We start from the raw sequence: 18,744 nt of genomic DNA, 5'->3' as shown, positions 1-18,744 counted from the left end.
TGTTACTTCCAGGTGGCTGTCGTCGAGAATTGCAGCGTGGCGTGGCGCGTCGTCGCGTTCTTTGCGTACGTGGACTTTGGTGTCTGTTTTGGGCTCATTGAATCTGAAAAAGTTGAACAGTCCTAAACGGTAAAATGGGCGCTGAATCATAGCCTTCCAGAGTAACATGGGTTGTGACCATAGGCTGGACTTGGCATGTGACATCACTCCGGCAGGGCGGAAGCCGCAGCGGCTTGACCCCTGTGAGCAAGCCTGGGGCTAGGCAGCGTTGACACCCACGCTGCCGTCTTGTTCTTCCTGCCAATGGCTCTGGAATTTCTATAGTGCTTGAAATATGGGACTTCACCATTTCAGGACTTACCCGACTCTCTCCCAACGGCATTTCTTGAAGCACGCATATAGTATAACCAAAGACGGAGTGCAAAGAAACCAGCTCTAACGAATTCTGTTGATAACGCCTGTGTTTTCTCATGGACATCCCCTGTCGCTTTTCGCACCAGACCATCCGCCTTGAACTCAACCTCGACTCTGTCACTGCAGCCACGACTCCCCAAGCTCCTTCGCCTCACCAGCGACCTCAATCTTCACAGGCTCCGCCGCAAGGACGATACCAATAAGTCGGACCGAATCCTCGCTACGGTTCGCCAGCCTGCCACGACGAAAACAGACCCAGTCAGCAATCCTTTTCACTGTCACGAACGTTCACGACGCGCTCACAGCCCCGGTGCGGGCATGAGGTAAGGCAGGTAAATTAGTACTCACGCGTGCATACACCCCCTCTGGACCACCACGTCGCCAGCCCGTGCAACCGTCTCCTCCAACCTTGGTGTACGAGCCCTTGCCGTCGACGACGTCAAAGGCCACCGGCGGCGTCACGACCGTGAGCTCGCCGCGGAGGACGATCACGTGGTCTGTCGAGGGCGTCCGGTGCTGGAAAGGTGGGCACACCACGCCGCTCAGTCAGCCTGCCGTTTCTCTTCTCATTTCTGTGACGTTGTCGGGGGGGGCGGTGAGGGGTGTGATACGCCGCATGGGGCTGTCAGAGTGCGGCGTGAGGTCGAGGTAATAGATGTTCGCGCCACCCGGCAGGACGATGCCCGAGCCGGGCACCGTGTCTAGGTGAGGCCGGCCGCTGCGATGTGTCAGTGTGATCGTTCTGTACGGCTTCCCTTTGCGCACGGATCCGGGGAGACGTACGCTTCTGCGTTCGAGGTGGGAATGGCAGCGTGAGTCGCGATCGGCGCCCTGTTGAGCTTGGGCATCACGGCCACGGGCTCGAGGGTGTCCACGAGGGCCTCAACCCCGGGCTCTGCCTGGTCTTTTGTGGTGCCATTTGACCGGTTGGAGACCAGGAGCCTTCGGGGATTGGGGAATGAGGATGCCATCTTGCTTCTGGGCGCTGCTGCTTTCTGGCGTCGGGGAATTATCACTTGGGAATGAATCTGGTTGAGGGTACGGGTGAGCCAACTTGTGAACTCTCTTTGAACGTTCTGCTTGATACTTTATATCCTCGACGGTCATACCGTTCGTGACTTGCATAGCTACAGGCTTCAGGCTGAAGCCACTCCTGCGATCCTCCAAGCATGCAAAATGTCAAAGCATCTCCACTGCACTGTCGCGTTCGAGTCTGCAATCCTTCACAATATAGTCCCATTTTCAAATTAGCTGTGGTTTTGGGGCATCTTCGAAGCGGCCTGTGATGACAAAATAAGCAGCTTGGTAAGCCAGCACTAGGTGATCGCCCCTGTTGAGCTGGACGCGAAGGATCGTGAGAGGCTCCAACCGCGACCATGCGCATGCTCTGGGCTGAAGCAAGCATTCAACATTGGAACATTGTCCACCCGTTGGTGGGGAATGGTATCGAGTTGGCTTGAAAGTAGGTCTGGAATGTAGACAATTGATTTATAGAACTGATGTCTCTACACATTCCAACAGGGTACGAGCCCAGATGTACACCTGGAGGTCCTTTTGATCAGCAAAGAGTTTCCCTTGGGCCCTTGTGCTCTGTCACAACAAAAGCCTGCTCCACAGGCAGTGGTACTTTGCTACTCTTTCCTCACTTCCTGCCTTTGTTCTGATGATTCTGAGTCCATATTATCATCCAGCCATAGCTTCCATCCAGGCTGTAAATTGTTGTTTGCATTGACTGCCACTAGGAAATGGTCAGTTGATCACATTTATAAGTTGTGCTACACGAATTTCTGGCACATACGACCATACCCAGCGGAAAATACGGGATCCCGTCCGCTCTCCCATAGTCAAGCCGCTGAGGGCTGGATTAGTAGTTGGGTCGGTGACGACCAGCGAATACCCGGTGTTGTATGTTTTTGTTCTTTTTGTTTTTCTGTTGAAATCGTTGTTTTGCTACGAATAGCCGAAAACACCAGTGTATGGGAACATAGAATCAAGCACGAGCTTTGGAGGCGGGGTCGGTTTTTCGTCTCTGGATGGATTTCGGCGAAGAAGGATATCTGCAGTAGTGACTTCGTTGCAGACGAAATTTGCGTTGACAGACCGGCGATCTACCTCAACCCACTTAGGGTGCTCTCCACATCCCTGAGGCTATCCTCCAGCGCCTCGTCGTGAATCTTGACGATCTTGTCCATGAGCTGCTCCACGATCCCAAGCACAGCACTAATCGAATGGACATATCGCCTCCGCATCCCCGAGTGCGTGTTCTCCATCAACGCCGTGACGAGCTGCAGCACAGCGACCTGGAACTCGTACACAATCGGCGGCTGTTCGGCGTCCGGCACGTCCCACGCCGCAACCGCCGTGACGACTGCCATCCACGCCTCGCGGCTGCCGGGGCTCTCCCTCTCCACCGTAGGAATCAGCACCCGCACGATTTCGATCCCTCTAGCTGCCTCATCTTCGCTGCTTGCAAATGAGGTAGATCGTAGAATAGCGAACAAGTCCTGCGTGAGGACCTCCCAGCCGTTGTGGTCTAGCAGCGAGGCAGCGCCGTCCTCGAGCGCGGTGGTCCCCTCCAGGGCAACAAGCACAGGCCGCCTGAAGTCGAGGCGCGCCCCTTTCTCCGCGCTGGACCTGTAGAGATCTATGAACATGTCGGTGAGCCCGGCCGCCTCCTTCCTCAGCATGTCGTTGTCGTCCTCGCGCAGCCAGATGGCCAGCGCTCTAACGGCAGCGAGGATGAGAGGGTCCTGACTGGCGCGGTCGATCTTTGAGTCCCATGCCAGTGTGAAATGGGAGCCCCGTGATGTGTTGGCCGTGCCTAGCCTTGCGTCTGGGTGCAGGCCCATAGCGCCTGCTTCTGCGGCATCCCACCGGTCGCGGAGGTACTCTATTGCGAGGGACAGGGTTTCTGCGATTGACTGGCGTAATTTGAATAGGAAGTCTGGCGCCATCATGAGCGATGATATGGAGTTGCCGTCACCCTCATCTTCTAAGAAGCGGACGAGGAAGCCAATGAAGGCGGAAACGACGTCAAAGGCCGATGCGATTCGCTTGGATATGCTTTCGTAGTCAGGGCTGTTGAGTTGGGCAAGGAGATTTGGAAAGGATGAGCGGAGGTCGACGAGTATCAAGTTGACCAGGAGGTATGGGAATGGCTTCTCCGACTTTCCCTCATCTGTGAAGAGCAGCCTCGATGCATCAGCGGGATAGATCTGGAGTAACGTGGCGGCGAGGTTTGTGTAAGCTGCACGGCCGGCTGCTGTTGGTTTGCTAGTCACAAGGTTACGGATGAAACCTGTTATGGTCTTCAAACAAGACGGATTTCGAGGCAGGCACTGTAGAAGGTCAGTTGCAAGCACTGGAACGTGACTGCGGCTGAGGGCCACTAACTTGAGGGTCGAGTCTCCGCAGAAGCTCGGCGAGAAAGACCAGCAGCGTGACAGCATCTGTTCCCTTGAAGGAGGCCACCAAGCTTTGGATGATTTGATCAACCTTGGCCTTTAAGGCAGCAGTATCTTCCGTAAACGTAGCAGACTGCGAGTAAGCATACAGGAAGATGTCCAATGCAAGAGGCTGAGAGGGAGCGATCTCGACGAGAGCGCTGGCATCTTCTATAGCCACAAACTCCTTGGCCCCTTCTACGCGGCTAACAAGGGTCAAGAGAGTCTGAAGCACGAGCTGAGTCGTCTCGTCGGAGCTGGGACAATATGTCAGCGAGGGCTAAAAAAAGTCAGGGAGAGAACTACAAACCTGTGCAGTACCACCGACACCAGAGCTGGTATCCGGCCGACGAGACTTGGGTCCTTCTTGGAGTCATCTGGGAGGAGCACCGAGAAGATGTGGACGACAGCAACTGCGATGTCGATCATGTCCCTGGCGTCCTTGGGCGACGAGCCCTGCTTGGCACCGCTCCTCAGGAGGCGGTCCAGGAACTTGGGCGACACGCTGTGCCACAATGTCGTGACTGCTTCCTCATCTTCTCGGAGTTGTGGTGAGTTGTCGAGGACAGACTTTAGAAGTGCGAGGCCGACAAACCTGGAAGTGTCGTTCTTGGTCTTGAGAAGATCCTGGATCCTCTGTATTGTCACAGCTGCCTCCGCGTCGTTGCTGGTGTTGTCGCTGCTGTTCGCGTCTTGCACCTGGCCTGCGTGAGATGAGCCTTCCGTAGCCATGGCGATTGATGAGCTGAAGCCCTATTTACAGCTAGGTACCTTCAGTTGTGAGGCCAGTCCGGGTCAGCTAAGGCAGCCGCGGACCCTGTCGCATGTGAAGGCATCGCTGGATGTTGACAGGGGCCTATGAAAATTTTAGTGACGTCAGGGGACCTTGCTTCAGGGTTCAGGTCCGCTCGGGGACGCGTCCCGCGCCGCCTGGCTGCGCTACAGCTTGGTAAAATTGTATTTTGAACTACAGTACATCTATCTAACGTGGTCCATCAGCAAGCGAGACATATATGGTGTGTTACACTCATATATTCCGGGCCAGCGCGTTGTTTGAAGAAATATTTAAATCTGGCTGCCGAGGGACTCGTCTGCCCAAATTTCCTACCTTCTTCACTTCACTTCTTCTCCGAGCCGCCATGCCACAACAACTCCAGATGCACACTTGTTTATCCTTTGAATTGCGCGACTGCCTCCATGAGATGCTTCGACGACCTCAGCCGAGCACTGTCTTGTACGATCCTTCTGCTTCACCTCCCCATCACCATGACTTCCATCCGGTGTCCCATCACATGCTAGTCACTTGTCAGGCCCTCATTGCCTTCTGGGGAAACATGGTCTCAGCATACTCAGGCCGGTAGCGATGGTCGTACGGCCAACCGCTCCCACCTGGGTGCTCCAAGAGCACGTCATCATTGAGCGCGTTATGCCCCCGGGACATGTATGATTGCTGTGATGAGCCGGCACCCTAGAGGTGCCCCAGCATACCTTGTTAAACACCTAAACGCGTTCAAGTCGTTAAAGTTTTCGTAGAATCTGGGGATCCCCACGGCTTAAATATTTCATGCCCAGGCAGGTTTGGTCTACCCAAGGAGCTAAAACTCCCTACCCTAGGGTAATCATGCTGGCATTCGTTTAGTGCTTCACGTTTAGAGCCTCGAAGAACAGATTGTGGGCCACACTTGCTTGCCTTGCTCAGCTGCGCGCAAAATGCATCAATCTGTCCCAGTGTGCTCTTACATCATGTCTCTTCCAGGTCACCAGTACAGCACTTAGACATGACATATAAGACGGTTTCTACAGTTACACGCTATGGGAGTTGCTCTAGATATTTCTTAACTTTCGTTTAGTGTCGCCTGTAGCAAAAGGTAGAGAGCGCAGCAAGGTTACGCACGCATGCTTTAATGCTATGTAGTCTACTAAGTACTGTTGCTAACTAACCTGGTCGGAATGTATTGGGAGCAAAGTTGAGTAAGACCACCTCAAGACCTCGAATTTACACATTAAAATATATTCGAGATACAGATGCCGGGCGGACTTCAGATGTAACGTTGCCGATTCCTTAAGGCTGTATCTTGCAGCATTTCTCTATCTCGATAAAGAAATATAAAATGGGATGAGTGGACTGCGACAGTACTCTGCCATAAGTAAGCAAAGCAATTGGAGACTTGGAGTAGAAGTATCCAACTGCCGTGGGATGACTCCATTCTGGTATTCATGGGGTTTCCGTTCCCCTCAAACCTACCTCCCCTTCTGCCGGGCAACCCGGCATCGCATACTTGAAAGCAACAACAGAGCGCACGACAACAGGCGACAAAAGATTCAGATTTAGACCTCTTTTACCCATCCGTTTCACACGGTTCCTCCACTTTGCCAACAGTTCACTGCTGGCAAGGGGTCTGTTGACTCACAGTCCCCGGCAATATCAGTCCCAGGGCGGGGTTGTCAGACGGTTCAGGACAACAGTGGTGGGCACATCAGAGAGGTACCCACAGGCTCAGGCTTGGTCGATTCACATGGCTTCAGGCGGTGATGGGACAATGCTGGCAGCGGTCGTGGAACAGTTCGGCCAGCCGTACGCGCTGAAACGTATCCCGCGGCCGGGCGAGCCTCAGGGCCAAGACCTGCTCATCAAGGTGCTGGCAGCGTCGTACTGCCACACGGACGCCGTCTTCGCCGCGGGCGGCATGTTCCAGGAGCTGCCCCGCGTCGGCTGCCACGAGTTCGCGGGTGAGATAGTCGCCGCCGGCCCGGACGTGGCAGCGGGCGACGGGCTTGCGGTGGGCACCCGCGTGGGCGTCCCGGGCCGGGCCTACCACCCTTGCGGCTCCTGCTACGAGTGCACCCACCCCGGACAGGACAGGCCTGGCTACTCGCCGTACTGCCCCAAGGCCCTTAACAACGGCCTCACCCGCGACGGGGGGTTTCAGGAGTACTGTATCGTCGACAGCCGGCAGGTGGCTCCCCTCCCCGACGGCCTGGCTGCCGTCCAGGCCGCGCCTCTGATGTGCGCTGGGGTGACTATATGGTCTGCTCTGCAGCACGAGAAGGTCCGCGGCGCTCGCAAGGTGGCGATCCTGGGCGCGGGCGGGGGTCTCGGCCACCTCGGCGTGCAGTTCGCCGCGCATCTTGGCAAGGAGGTTCTCGCGGTGGACGCCGACGACGCCGCACTCGGACTGCTCGAACGTGTCAAGTTCAGTCTGGGTCCTGCGGGGGCATCTGTCCACATCGTCGACGGGCGCAAGCAATCTGTAAAGGACATGCAGGCGCTGATACAGGGTGAAGTGGCACCCGGGACGCCCGACTCAGAGCTTGGTCTGGATGCGGCGGTCTTGCTGCCCGAGTCGCAGGCGGCTTTTGATCAGGGCATGGCGCTGTTGAGAAACCACGGTGTCATGGTGGTTGTGAGCTTCCCCCAGAAGAAGCTTGAAGTCAGTGCGTCCGACCTTGTCTTCCGCGATATCAGCCTTGTCGGGAGTCTCGTTGGGAGAAATCACCAGATCCGGGAGATGCTGCAATTCGCCCAGAAACATGAGGTGCAAGCGACGGTACAGGCATACAAGTTCGGGGACATAAATCAACTCGTACAGGACTCTCATAAGGGAGGAGCAGGGAAGTTGGTTGTGGACATGACCATGTAGCAACTGGGCAAGCTCAACTGCTTTTCCTGCTACTAATGAGCTTTAACGACATGTTCGTGCTGTCACTTCATCATTATTCGTTGTAACGGATTCGACACTGTCCTGTTTTTATGTACGTGCGGCTTGTTTTTCCTTTTACTCATCTTCAGATTGCTTGGACCTCTTGCATTCGTGCAGACTGATAGTCAAGAGAATAAAATGGTGAGACGACATCCACGTCATTTGTGTCGATGGGATGAGGGTTCCTTGTGCATGCACCCGTGGACTTTCATGGAACCCAAAAATTCGCAGATCTCCCCTACAGCTCACTGTTTTAGCAAAGTATGAATATGCCATGATGCTATTATCTCAGCCCCCCTCCCCGAATCGTACAGTTAAATGGCCTTGCATCCCACTGCGTATTTATTCCATGATGGCTCGTATTGTTAGCTCAGTTCAGTCTTAGTGAGAACCATCCATTCCCTCACGTCATACAAATTTACCCTCATAAGCCGTTGGAGGTACAAGCCACCCACGTCCAGGACTACGGTCGCTGTTGGGCATCTCATTGAGGAATCCCCACCGAACCCTCTGGTCGTATTTTTTGTCCTTCCAATCGTTAATCTTGCAATCTGGATCAGAGTTGTATAATGGGAGCACGTCGAAAAGAGCTCCATCGTGAGCCAAGCAGATGAAGACATTGGGGCTCGCGTCAAATGGCTGCAACAGCTTTACCGTCTTCTGAGCAGCTTCGGCGAACGAGTAAGCGCTACCAGGAGCTGTAGATATCCTGTAGAATGGTTGAATGCGAGTCTCGAGATCGCCTTGGCTGGCGGCGGGGTGGTGTGCCGTGAAGACTGAACAAGGGCATGGCTTGGGATGGTGGGCGTCCAGCTGTTCGGGCGGAATGACTGATGGTAAAGGGTTGTAGCGGGAAGGGCGAATCATTCCTGCATAGTGACAACAATCTGCACCCATGAAAACAAAGGTATCTGGTGTCGTGCGAGCGAAGCCACAAATGTGCCCCACGGCGTGCTGACAACTTGTGAGTGCGTGGGATGGAATACTGGGAAGGATCTACAAACCCCTGGTACATCCAAAAGATAGAATGAGCCGTCACCAAAATAGTCATTTGCTCGGAATCCACCAATTGTTAGAGGAAATTCCGGTTCGTGGATTCTATGTCCTCTTCATTTAGAGGAAGAGGGGTCAGCATGGCATTAAACCCAAGCATTGCATTGACTTGTCTTACTCGAGGTCACTGGCGAGGACAGGGCTGTCGGGTCTGGTGGGCCAACCGGGAACGAAAGTCTCAATGAAACCCGGTCCCACGACGATATCAGTTGAGGCAGGGAATTTTGAGCCATCACCGATGTGGTCCCAATGCCAATGGCTCCAGATGATAGCCTCTGAGCTCAGCGGAGAGTTGTTAGTGCCAAAGTTGACTCGAGTTTACTTGGGGCCCCCGACAGTCTGAGCATACTCAGCTTGGATAACTCAAGGCCAGAGGCCACGAGGATCTCTTCAACGCCATATTCAACCTCCATAGCTGGGGTACAGCCACGAATCATAGTTGTGGTCTTGGGTGAGCCATTCCAGAAGTCCTTGCGTGAGCCGGCGTCGAAAAGCACGCGTTCTGTTCCGGAGGGACCCTCATGCTCAATCAAGAAGCATAGTGTCTTGAAGTTGAGCGTTTCGTGGCCCTCTATAACTGGTTCGACAAAGGCGTCGGCAGAGCATACCATGCGCGTCGTTGTATCGATAGCTCGCACCCGCACTGTCTTGCTGGACAGGGGAATATCGAGGTCCGGTGCCGGTTCCGGAGTAATCGTCACTGCGGACATGTTCACTTTTCACAAGCCAGCTTGGAAAAGTCGCAAAGAATTAGCGTATGAAGATTTATGGTGCAATCTCATGAGGACAAGGGCGCAAGTGTGATGAGAAACGAGAGGGGCGAGGGGTGAGGTACCGAGGCAATCATCAGCTATGAACCTTAATTTATTACCCCAGATCCCCGGCCCCCGCACATACCAATGTCATTGGACCGCTATGATACCAGTGGGCCTACGAATCAAGGTAGCAACGAAAGGGGGATGAAAGCAACTCTGCCAAGGCATTGATCCAGGTATGGAGGTGGTCGCAAGAAATTCATCTCGGGCGCTTCGCCGATTACCACGTCTGAGACGGGTGGAAGTAATAGCGATGTGCGGACAAATTCTATTCAAGTTGTTGAATCCAGGAAGCCACAATATGAGGCCTCCACCACGCTCAGGGGCGTGGGTTTATCCATTTTCCCTGCAGCTTCGCCAGTACCGAGAATGCAGCTTTCTTGAAGCGCAGCCCTTTTCTTTTTCCCCTTGTCTCGTCTCCATCAAAACAGAGACTTTCTCAGCCTACATGTGCCATTTCCTTGTTATGATGAAACCGAAACCAAGGGTGCGCAGCAATTTCTTCCAAACTGGGACGACTGGCTGCATCATACACGAATATGCGAGAGAGCAGATCCAGCAACAGCGAGGCCTCCTCGTCGCGGATCCAAGGAAAGGCGCCTCGAAACGCGTCTTCCATCTCGTCGCTGTAGGAGGTATGATATTCCCCGTCGACGCATACAGCTGTAGGCTTCCATATCATCGATCGGTAGGCCGCGGCGTATGGAACGCGCATGGGCCCTTCATCCAGCATTTGCGGCGGCGCAGGGTCCTCGGTTGGAATCTCTGGTTCACCGTGGCTGTTCATGTATAGTGATGGTGGCTCATCCAACAGGGAAAACATTATTTCTTTCAGGGGTCGTCCCGGGAAACCGTAATAATTCACTCCTGCAGATGGTGAATCTGCCGTTGTTGGCCATCCATCTTCGTCGAAAACCACACTGGTCCAGCCGTCCGGCAAATCACCGATAGCCCTCTCGATCTGCTGGAGCACCTGGGAAGGGCAGCAAGTATCGTAGTCGAGGAAGATGTCGTCGGCAGAGCGCATGCGATATATCACGCAGCCGAGAGCCCAGATGCCAGACGCCTTGCTAGGTGGCTGCCCGATTGCAACCTCAGGCGCCATATAAATGGCAGGTGTGCCTATCCTTACCGGCGGCTGGTCTTTTGGAAAGCACTGGTCAAAGTCAATGGCACACAAGCGGCTGGTCAAGAGGCTTGTGGAAGCGACGCAGGAGTCCAAAGGTTTGACAAGATATGCTGGGGCGCTAGGCCCGGCAGGCTTCCCAGAGCAGGTCTCAATGGGATAGGTCAACGGCCGGCCGAAATCTCGGTGAATTTCCTCTTCCTCGTAGTCTTGAAATCGTTCGGAAAGCTGAAGAGTTAAATTGCCGGCAGTCAGATCTAATGTCTAGGCCAGCCAATATTCTAGGAATGCCGTCCTGGAAGAAGAGACAGACTTACCACCATGACAGAAGCCCTTTGAATGGAGCAAAGCTGTAGCTTTGACGGCCTGTTTACCAATACCGGCCGCTAGAGCCGGCTTCATTGTTGAGTAGATCCCTTTGGACAACGAGGAGCAACTGGGGCCGACGACGGGCATAACGAGACACAGATGACGCCCATTCGGACCGTCAATCCATAACTCTCGTTCAGGTATGCAGAAAAGAGTCGATGATTTAATGTCGTCGTCCTCTAAGACGCTTGGTCGCGCGGTGCTTGTTGTTGAGGTTTTCGGCGGCCAGGATCTTGAGCGCAACCCATTGCATCTCCACGGAGTCGCGTGCGAGCCACACCGTCGAGAAGCCACCGAATCCAAGTTTGTGGACAACCGAGTATCTCCGATCATACACGTCCTGAAGGTGGACCGGGTGGAACCCTCCTGGCTCATACCATTCTAGATCCTCGCTCGGGCCTAGCTGGAACGGGTGGTACTTTTGCCGGGGTTCGGAGCTGGTTTCTGAACCTGTATTCGACATGACTGCTCCACCACGGACGAGATCTAGATGGCTTGATACGAGGACAGAACTGCATTTGCTCCTGGAGAGTCCGTTGGAATGAAGAAAGTGCTCAAGCTGGAACAGGTGTGCTGTTGTCAGCATGAAATAATATTGAGAACCAACTTGGAAAGTCTTTCAACAATCCGGGTACGTAAGATCGCTATGTGGTTGATGATAGAGCTTAAGGACTTTGGTTGATCTTGATAGGAAGTTGCAGGTGATCATTTGAGTGAGGTTGTGTTGGTGATATTTAGAAATTCCCGGATGGCTGACTGCTGCCTCAAGTGCTGCCTGGCCCTACTTATGGTGACGCTACCCCAATCATTTTGTACCGATGCTACACTTGGATTTGCAAGCAGCAGAGTACCTAGATGGCCTACATTGTAGTACTTCAAAAGCACTATTAAGTAAGTAACACATGATGGGAACACAGCTGAATCTCCAAAGAGGGATTTGAAAACTCGGTGCGCCAAGGAGAAAAGCATTTCCCCGCTGAATCCGTTTTCAGAGGGCGAAAGTAGCATTTAGAAGACTCTGTTTAAGCACGACATAACGAACGTGAGTCAATTGAACAGCCAGTAAATCAGAGCCCTGTTGGAGGCACTGAATACATGAAATTCCAATCCAGACAAATCCACCAAGGGATACAAGGCTTTGGTCATCGTGAAATCGTGACCGACATCGAAAAGAGTGAGAGGCCAGTACATGATCGTCCTAACCACGAATCAAGGAAAAGGTGTAGAGGTTCAAATCGGTGTAAGCAATACCATGGAGCCCCTTATGTCTTCCTGCCTCTGTTTATACCACACAATCAAGAAGGGCACCGGTCGCCACAGTCAACAGGGCATAGGATGTCATCGGTGGTGCCAACGGACTTGCAGAATGCACCATCGCCACCGCCCGAGCCGACGCACTTTAGTCAAGCATGTCAGTGCGTGGAAACAGCAACTTCGGGATCTCAAGCAAAGAGTGTAGGATGTGTGGTATCACCGATTTTCAACTCACCTTTCCGATTGTGCACTTATAGTTTGCCGGAATACCTCCGGGGTTGAGGTTGCAAGAAGTTCCGTTGCACTCCTGTTATGTCAATTTTGTTAGTTACTAGCCAGCGTGACGATTGCCCGTCAGGTTTAGTCGACGAACCCCATCGTTGCGCTTAGTGTTCTTATGCTCCGAGGTAGGGCTTGCTACAACGGCAGAAGCGGCCAAAACGGCCAGGGCGAGGGAGTGAAGGTTCAGGAACTGCATGATGATTATGATCTTTTAGCTTTGGAGCTTTGGGGTGTTTGGTCGAGGAATCGCAGAGAGTGAAACTGTGTGAAGCGGTGATGATGGAGCTACTGACGGAAAGTTAACACGGGGAAATTGGCAGCCCTTTTATAGATGGAATTACGAGGCAGTGCCGTATCTGCTTCCAGACACTCATGCCACGTCTTCAATTCCATCTTGAGGACTCGAGGTATTCATGCCGATACCCGGAGTCACAGTCCTGTATCGTGGTGCTGCCTCTCAACAATGAGAAACAATTCCCACACTCAGGATCACTTCCGTGCCGATCTGCGTTCCTCTTTTCCACCTTGCTGCAAATAAGATCCTGTTGAGGCAAAACTGAAGGGCTATCTTCGATCATGTTGACCCACTAGGTCGGCAGTGCATGATGGTCTGTCCTGCTTGAAGCAATTGAGGTTTCGTTCATCTACATTATGCAACGAATCTATACTTTCATCTAGAGCCTCCCTCATATTATCTCACATTTGAGGTCCGAGGAATTGATCAATGCTCTCTGCTGGCTATGTGAACCAACAACTTTTCCAATTAGTAGCATAGACAAACCATCGTTGCAGGGGCCAATTTTGTGACCTCTGCTTGCAAATGGGAAGCAGTCAGTAGCAAAATATAATACTGTATCCTACCCAGCCTCAGCTGGCACGACCTTGTATGGAAATGGACTCGCAGATCAGTCATCCTATCAAGTGTTGGCGCAGTCTGCCAAGATACTTTTTCGAGAACAGCCGAGTAAGTTGAAGGCTGTCCAGCAAAGCATTCTGTGGGCCGTCAGATTTTAGTGCAAACCTTCAACTAACAAATATCGAACAATGACAAATTCTATGGGTCCTCGTTCTGTTTACCACTGGGGAGCATCGGGAACTCGTAGTCCAAGGATCGCAAAGTTCCACCTCAATGCATGCCATTGCTGCCTATCTTACTTGTTTGCCGATCACTGCGAAGGTTCCTCAGATGGCAATGTGCCAGTGGACCAATGACCCGCCTTAAAAGCTCACGATTGTCAGTGGTGACACGAATTCCCATGTCACGGTCGTGCCTGAATGGAGCGGCAGTCGGTCGATGCCCCGAAACATTACGTATGCGAAACTATTCAAGCTGGACATGATTCCCGATACTTTACTCAGCGCTAGTATGGTAGGAACCGAATCCTAGGATTCTCTTCTCACCAAGTAGAATCTCAAATGAGTTTCAGCCGTTGAAGGAAGCATGGCCAAGAGAAGTTGAGGTCATCCACCCGCACACTGACTCGGTAATGCTTTGAACCAGGCGGCCAACTATTGTCGTGAGAATATTCTGGAGATCAATCATAATTGAGACGTACCTGTCAGCAATCAATCCATGTTTGACGAGAGTCGGAGGAGAAAAGGGAACTTCGGAGCAACGCCTGGGAGCACACGGCATCTATCAATTGATTGCCTCGTAAGCCTCGCTAAGCCCCGTTCCAAGCTCCACAGACAATACCTTGTCGTGGCGCATCTAGAGTCCCTGTTCCCAAGATCTTAGGCTCTTCTCACGACAACTTGCCTTGCGTGCATCACTCATGAGGCCGTGACGTCACGCAGAGCAGAGAAGCTATCGAGTTCCTAATTGCATAGCCGTGACGGCACAGCTATATAGGCTACTCGGCTACTCTGTGTTGTCCAGAGCGTCCTAGACAATTTTGACCTTTTGGTTCCTGAAAGAGGTTGCGATACACATTTGACACATGCAGCCTATGGATTCGTATTTCATTCCTTGTGTCACAAATCACTGCATAAAAATGATCACATTTCAGGACAGACCGCTCGCTTTGCAATCAATTCAGTTACTGTATATAGAATCCAGTGCAGATGACTAGGCTGAAAATTTACCTAAGACCAATTTGACGATCAGTCAACCACGGTATCTATCCTTTCGGCCCAATACCCTAGCGAGTTCTCGTCCTCGATTGTCGTTCTCTCACATCCAAAAGCCTTTGTTTCAACCGTCAATTTGACTCCCAGACGCTCCACATTCTCTATCTCTGTTGCAGTTAGGATCTGTTCGTCCATCTCACAAAGGACCTCGTGCATTCTTTTGTTCCAATAAGCTCTGTAAAATTCCGCCAATCCGCAGCCCATCTCTCCTAATTTCGTCTCAAACTCATCCATAAGGATCTCCAGTCTACCAATATCAGCTTGATCCTCTTCCTGTATTTCCCTGATCTCCTCATCGTCACACCTCCTCCGACCTTCGTCACAGCAAGTGTGTCGAAGAGGCAGCATCGCAAATGTGCATGCCCTTAAGCACATGGATTTGACAGGCCGCGGTAGTTCACAAGCTTCTTCTAGCAACAACGTCTGTTCAAGGAGAAAGCTCATCAAGCCCTGGCGATCATCGTGTCTGCTGTCCTTTCGATCGCCAACTGGTTCGGGTTGCTTTGACCATTTGGCTCTGGTACCGCCGTATCCATCTGAGGGCACCTTCCTCCAGCCGGCATGAAACCTTTCTACTAACACCTTCCACATTATGTTATAAGGATTGCAACCGCTGATCGAGCACTTACATCTGCATGTGTCCAAAACTTGTTGCGTGAAGCCGCCTTTGGATTCCCACGTGCTGTGAAAGAGCAGAAAGGGGCTGCTTTCCTTCGTGAAACCGCTCTGAAACCCGACCCATTTGAAGACGTGATGGGCTGTGGTGTACCCAGCCACGCGGTGAGGTATTTGTGTCTCCAAACTGGCGCCGTGGTCTATGAGCCAAGACTCGATAGAAGTGCCCCAGTTCCAATGAATGGAGTCTCGTGGGAAGGATCCTGAATCAAATTTCCCGGCCAGTGGTGTAACTCCAGCGCAGTTAGGAACGTCAATGTCGCTGAAACCCTTGGAATAAAGGGAGCTTGCCAGGGCTCGCACAACATTTCTATCTCCAGTATTGGGTGAAGCACCCAAAAGATGGTAAACAGAAACTGCCTTAGAATCAAGTGGTGCCAAGATCCCAAGATCATCTGTATTATGACCCAGGATCCGAAACCAACATTCTCCATCTCCTATGGCTTCCATTTCGGTCTGCAGACGAGGGGAAACACTTATCCCCACGGTCTTCAATGCCTCTAAGACTTCTCCAGTGAAATAATCGAGAACTTTGGGTTTCTTGAGGTCCATGCAGTCAATTTGCTTGGGACTCAGATGTAGCAGTCCAAGCTCTTTCAATTCCTGCCGACGACGACTGAGCTCGTCAATAACCAGGTCTCTCGCTTTAACAGATGCGGATAGCATCGCCAGTACCCAATGTTCATGTCGTCTGAGTAACCATGGGTAGCTTCTTTCGGCTTCCAGAATTTTCTTGACTGCTTCTGCACAAGTACACTCATGTGGGCAGCACTCCAAATTTGAACTCGTGCAATTTTTCCCACTCCACTTGAGAGCACACTCGAGTAGCCAAACGTGACGTTGGTCGTCAAGCTGAAGAACATAATCACCGCATTGCTCAACCACAATGCGTAAGCCGTCGGACCATCCAAGCAGATAATGGAACATCTTGTAACCGAATGCGTCCATATCCGAGATCTCTGATTTTATCAGATCTTTGTTAATGATATTGAATAACATCATTTTACTCTTTCGGATAATGGCTTGCATGAGATGGTTCTCGTATACTTTGATCAATTAACATCCACCGTAAACAAAATAATACAGAAGTCGGTTGCGAACTTACGCTCTCTCATTTTCGCGGACATTGTAGCAGCTACCATGAGATATTCCATTCTTTCCACGTCGGCATAGTCTTGATAGAAAAACCTCCCATATCGTAATACAGGCATAGTAGCGAGTCCATCGGGCCAAAGCATATCGAAAGCTTCCGCGCGGTCTCGATAGTTTGACGGACCCCCGAGATGTGAATGGAACGGAAAACTGCGATAACACTCAATGAGCTGCAATCTATAACGAGGTTTGGGACTTACGCTCCGAGATTGTTAGGCCGGTCCCGCGGAACCCCCAAACTCAGGAAGAAGGCGAGTATCTTGATCTGGTTCCCTTGCCACGTAGATTTTGATCCACTGGAGGCAGCCTCCAGAAGACTGCGACCATGTCTGTCGATATCAAAAGGCGACCATTTTCTTGCCGTAATAGTAGCCTGCAGAGTCTGAATGCCCCGTCGAAGTAAATGGTCAGCTTCTTCATCGCTCCACGTCCGCTTTTCGAAAGCATCTTGGAGAATGGACAAAACCCGGAGCGCGGGGCTATCCTCACGGATGGGGAAGTAGGTGAAAGATGGTGATAGACCGAAGCCCCCTGCACCGAAAGTGGCGGACATTGAGATGGTTAGAGCAGCATTTAGAATTCCTCTCAGCGCTTTGACTGAGATGCCGAAAGACCATTTGTCGTTTGATGGCGTATTAAAGCGTGCAAATCGACACCAGTGTGAGTGGACCATGTCAGTCACGCGCTCTTGTTCCATAAAGGCCAGACCTATTCGTCGTTTCCTGGTTTTGGACACTCGACGGGGATTGCAGGTACACTGGAATTCAGCATATGCGCGACTCTTCATGGACTGGCTAGTAAGATATCGGGCAGGTAGGTCCGGGGCATCATCCGGGCTGCCAATTTCTGCACAATCGCAGATCTTCCTCAGAGCGTCGGGCTTTGAGACCAACTTTGGCAGAATCGCTCGACCATCAGAAGACATCAGGGCCGCCAACATCATCTTCATCTCGGCCAAATCTTCCCGGAATGAAATTGTTTCTTTCTGATTCATTGCTTGAATGAAAGTAGCCTTGTCGGGGTTTTTCCACATTGACCAAAGCCGATTGCGAAACCGTGGTATCCGAATGCAATTGACGGACGGAGGTTTTCATCCCTAGATGCATGTTTGCGACGCCTTGTGATAATGAATCTAGGCTAGCTTGCAATCCTTGCAAGGCTTGTTCGTGATGAAGGGAAGCCTTTCTGTAAACACAATCAGCGGAAGACTTACAGCGGTTCAGCATAACACGTACAGCTCGGCCAGCTGCAGGGCTGACCCAAGTGCTTGGTTTGCTGTCTCTAGCCGGTCGTTTAGGCGATACAAATGATCCCTTCGAAAAGGATACAGAAACCTCCTCTGCTGATCCTTAATTCTCTCCATGACAGGTCTGGAGGAGCTGCAGGAGTTGCCGGTGCATAATTCCCCGATAAATTTATCTAGAAGGGAAAGCTCGGCCTTCGCCGCGGTCATTGCTTCTTCTATGGTAGCCCTGTCCGAACCCACCGTCGCTGAAATCTGATTCTGAATTGAATCCATCTGCTTCAGCAGAGCTTCCATAGACTTAGAGCATCTTGTCGTATGCTCTAGGTCCTCCTTGCGGCACTGGACACCCTCGAGGTAAGTGTTGATACCCGCGCAGACTTGAAGCCCAAGCGACACTACACCAACAACTGTTCCCACGACATCCGCCATGATTTAGATTTTGCCGGGGGTCTCTTCTCCTGGAAGTATTCCTCTCGTCGTCACATCTGCATAGGTAGGGGTTGGAATCTAGAAGAAGGAAGCCTCTAAGTCAAAGCTCTTGGGAGTGCTTGTATCACCAAGCGGCAAAGGTGAAGGCGAAAGGAGAAGATTTTGGCAGAAAAATAATGGAGGGTAGAATAGCAAGAGTATCAAGTGGTGACTACTCAGCGCGACCTGGTCCGCATATATGCCTGCTGACACTCTGCATGCGGCGCAGCCTGCAGCAGTGGAAGTCTGTGACGTGGCTTCAGACTATGATTTCCCATTCAATCAATCAATCACAAGCTGACATGTCACACATAATTGACTAGATGTGATTCGACATTGAACTTGAGGCTTTGGTGAAGAAGACAGGAGCTGACACGTAACATCGACCCGAGAACAACGATGGTAGCATAGATACATATATCACAGCCTCCTCGTTGTAAAATGTAGTCGTTTCTATGCTAGAATACGGAAGACCAGGCTTCTTACCTATTTATGTGGGAAGTGCATGGGGTCTGGATAAAGATAGTTGATTTCGTGGGTGAAGAATGAGTCACATAGTTTTAGCATAGGAAGGGGCCCGGGCTATCCGCCTGCAGCTGATACTGTACGGGGTAAT

The 18,744-nt window shown here is 51.9% G+C and overlaps 8 protein-coding genes across 8 annotated transcripts; 1 reads left to right on the top strand and 7 right to left on the bottom strand.

Moving 5' to 3' along the window:
- Positions 1-531: 531 nt before the first annotated feature.
- INS49_007071 (uncharacterized protein) lies at positions 532-1,385 on the bottom strand (the record flags this gene model as incomplete). The annotated part of the gene is made up of 4 exons (XM_043167836.1): positions 532-649; positions 773-930; positions 994-1,132; positions 1,198-1,385. 4 exons carry the CDS (start codon positions 1,383-1,385, stop codon positions 532-534), a joined length of 603 nt encoding a protein of 200 aa, XP_043028980.1.
- Positions 1,386-2,522: 1,137 nt separating this feature from the next.
- On the bottom strand, positions 2,523-4,589 carry INS49_007070 (uncharacterized protein; the record flags this gene model as incomplete). The annotated part of the gene is made up of 3 exons (XM_043167835.1): positions 2,523-3,752; positions 3,808-4,114; positions 4,168-4,589. The coding sequence occupies 3 exons, from the start codon at positions 4,587-4,589 to the stop codon at positions 2,523-2,525; spliced, it is 1,959 nt and encodes a 652-aa protein (XP_043028979.1).
- Positions 4,590-6,373: 1,784 nt separating this feature from the next.
- Positions 6,374-7,498, top strand: INS49_007069 (uncharacterized protein; the record flags this gene model as incomplete). The annotated part of the gene is made up of 1 exon (XM_043167834.1): positions 6,374-7,498. One exon carries the CDS (start codon positions 6,374-6,376, stop codon positions 7,496-7,498), a length of 1,125 nt encoding a protein of 374 aa, XP_043028978.1.
- A 1,227-nt stretch (positions 7,499-8,725) lies between these two features.
- Positions 8,726-9,321, bottom strand: INS49_007068 (uncharacterized protein; the record flags this gene model as incomplete). The annotated part of the gene is made up of 2 exons (XM_043167833.1): positions 8,726-8,886; positions 8,961-9,321. The coding sequence occupies 2 exons, from the start codon at positions 9,319-9,321 to the stop codon at positions 8,726-8,728; spliced, it is 522 nt and encodes a 173-aa protein (XP_043028977.1).
- Positions 9,322-9,865: 544 nt separating this feature from the next.
- INS49_007067 (uncharacterized protein) lies at positions 9,866-10,954 on the bottom strand (the record flags this gene model as incomplete). The annotated part of the gene is made up of 2 exons (XM_043167832.1): positions 9,866-10,809; positions 10,870-10,954. The coding sequence occupies 2 exons, from the start codon at positions 10,952-10,954 to the stop codon at positions 9,866-9,868; spliced, it is 1,029 nt and encodes a 342-aa protein (XP_043028976.1).
- A 130-nt stretch (positions 10,955-11,084) lies between these two features.
- INS49_007066 (uncharacterized protein) lies at positions 11,085-11,384 on the bottom strand (the record flags this gene model as incomplete). Its single annotated transcript, XM_043167831.1, has 1 exon — positions 11,085-11,384. The coding sequence occupies one exon, from the start codon at positions 11,382-11,384 to the stop codon at positions 11,085-11,087; it is 300 nt and encodes a 99-aa protein (XP_043028975.1).
- Positions 11,385-12,216: 832 nt separating this feature from the next.
- On the bottom strand, positions 12,217-12,653 carry INS49_007065 (uncharacterized protein; the record flags this gene model as incomplete). The annotated part of the gene is made up of 3 exons (XM_043167830.1): positions 12,217-12,318; positions 12,411-12,482; positions 12,549-12,653. 3 exons carry the CDS (start codon positions 12,651-12,653, stop codon positions 12,217-12,219), a joined length of 279 nt encoding a protein of 92 aa, XP_043028974.1.
- Positions 12,654-16,610: 3,957 nt separating this feature from the next.
- On the bottom strand, positions 16,611-17,363 carry INS49_007064 (uncharacterized protein; the record flags this gene model as incomplete). Its single annotated transcript, XM_043167829.1, has 1 exon — positions 16,611-17,363. One exon carries the CDS (start codon positions 17,361-17,363, stop codon positions 16,611-16,613), a length of 753 nt encoding a protein of 250 aa, XP_043028973.1.
- Positions 17,364-18,744: the final 1,381 nt, after the last annotated feature.

Source organism: Diaporthe citri, assembly GCF_014595645.1.
Source record: "Diaporthe citri strain NFHF-8-4 chromosome Unknown scaffold_2, whole genome shotgun sequence".
NCBI lineage: Eukaryota > Fungi > Ascomycota > Sordariomycetes > Diaporthales > Diaporthaceae > Diaporthe > Diaporthe citri.
This window is presented reverse-complemented; position numbering and strand designations above follow the sequence as displayed.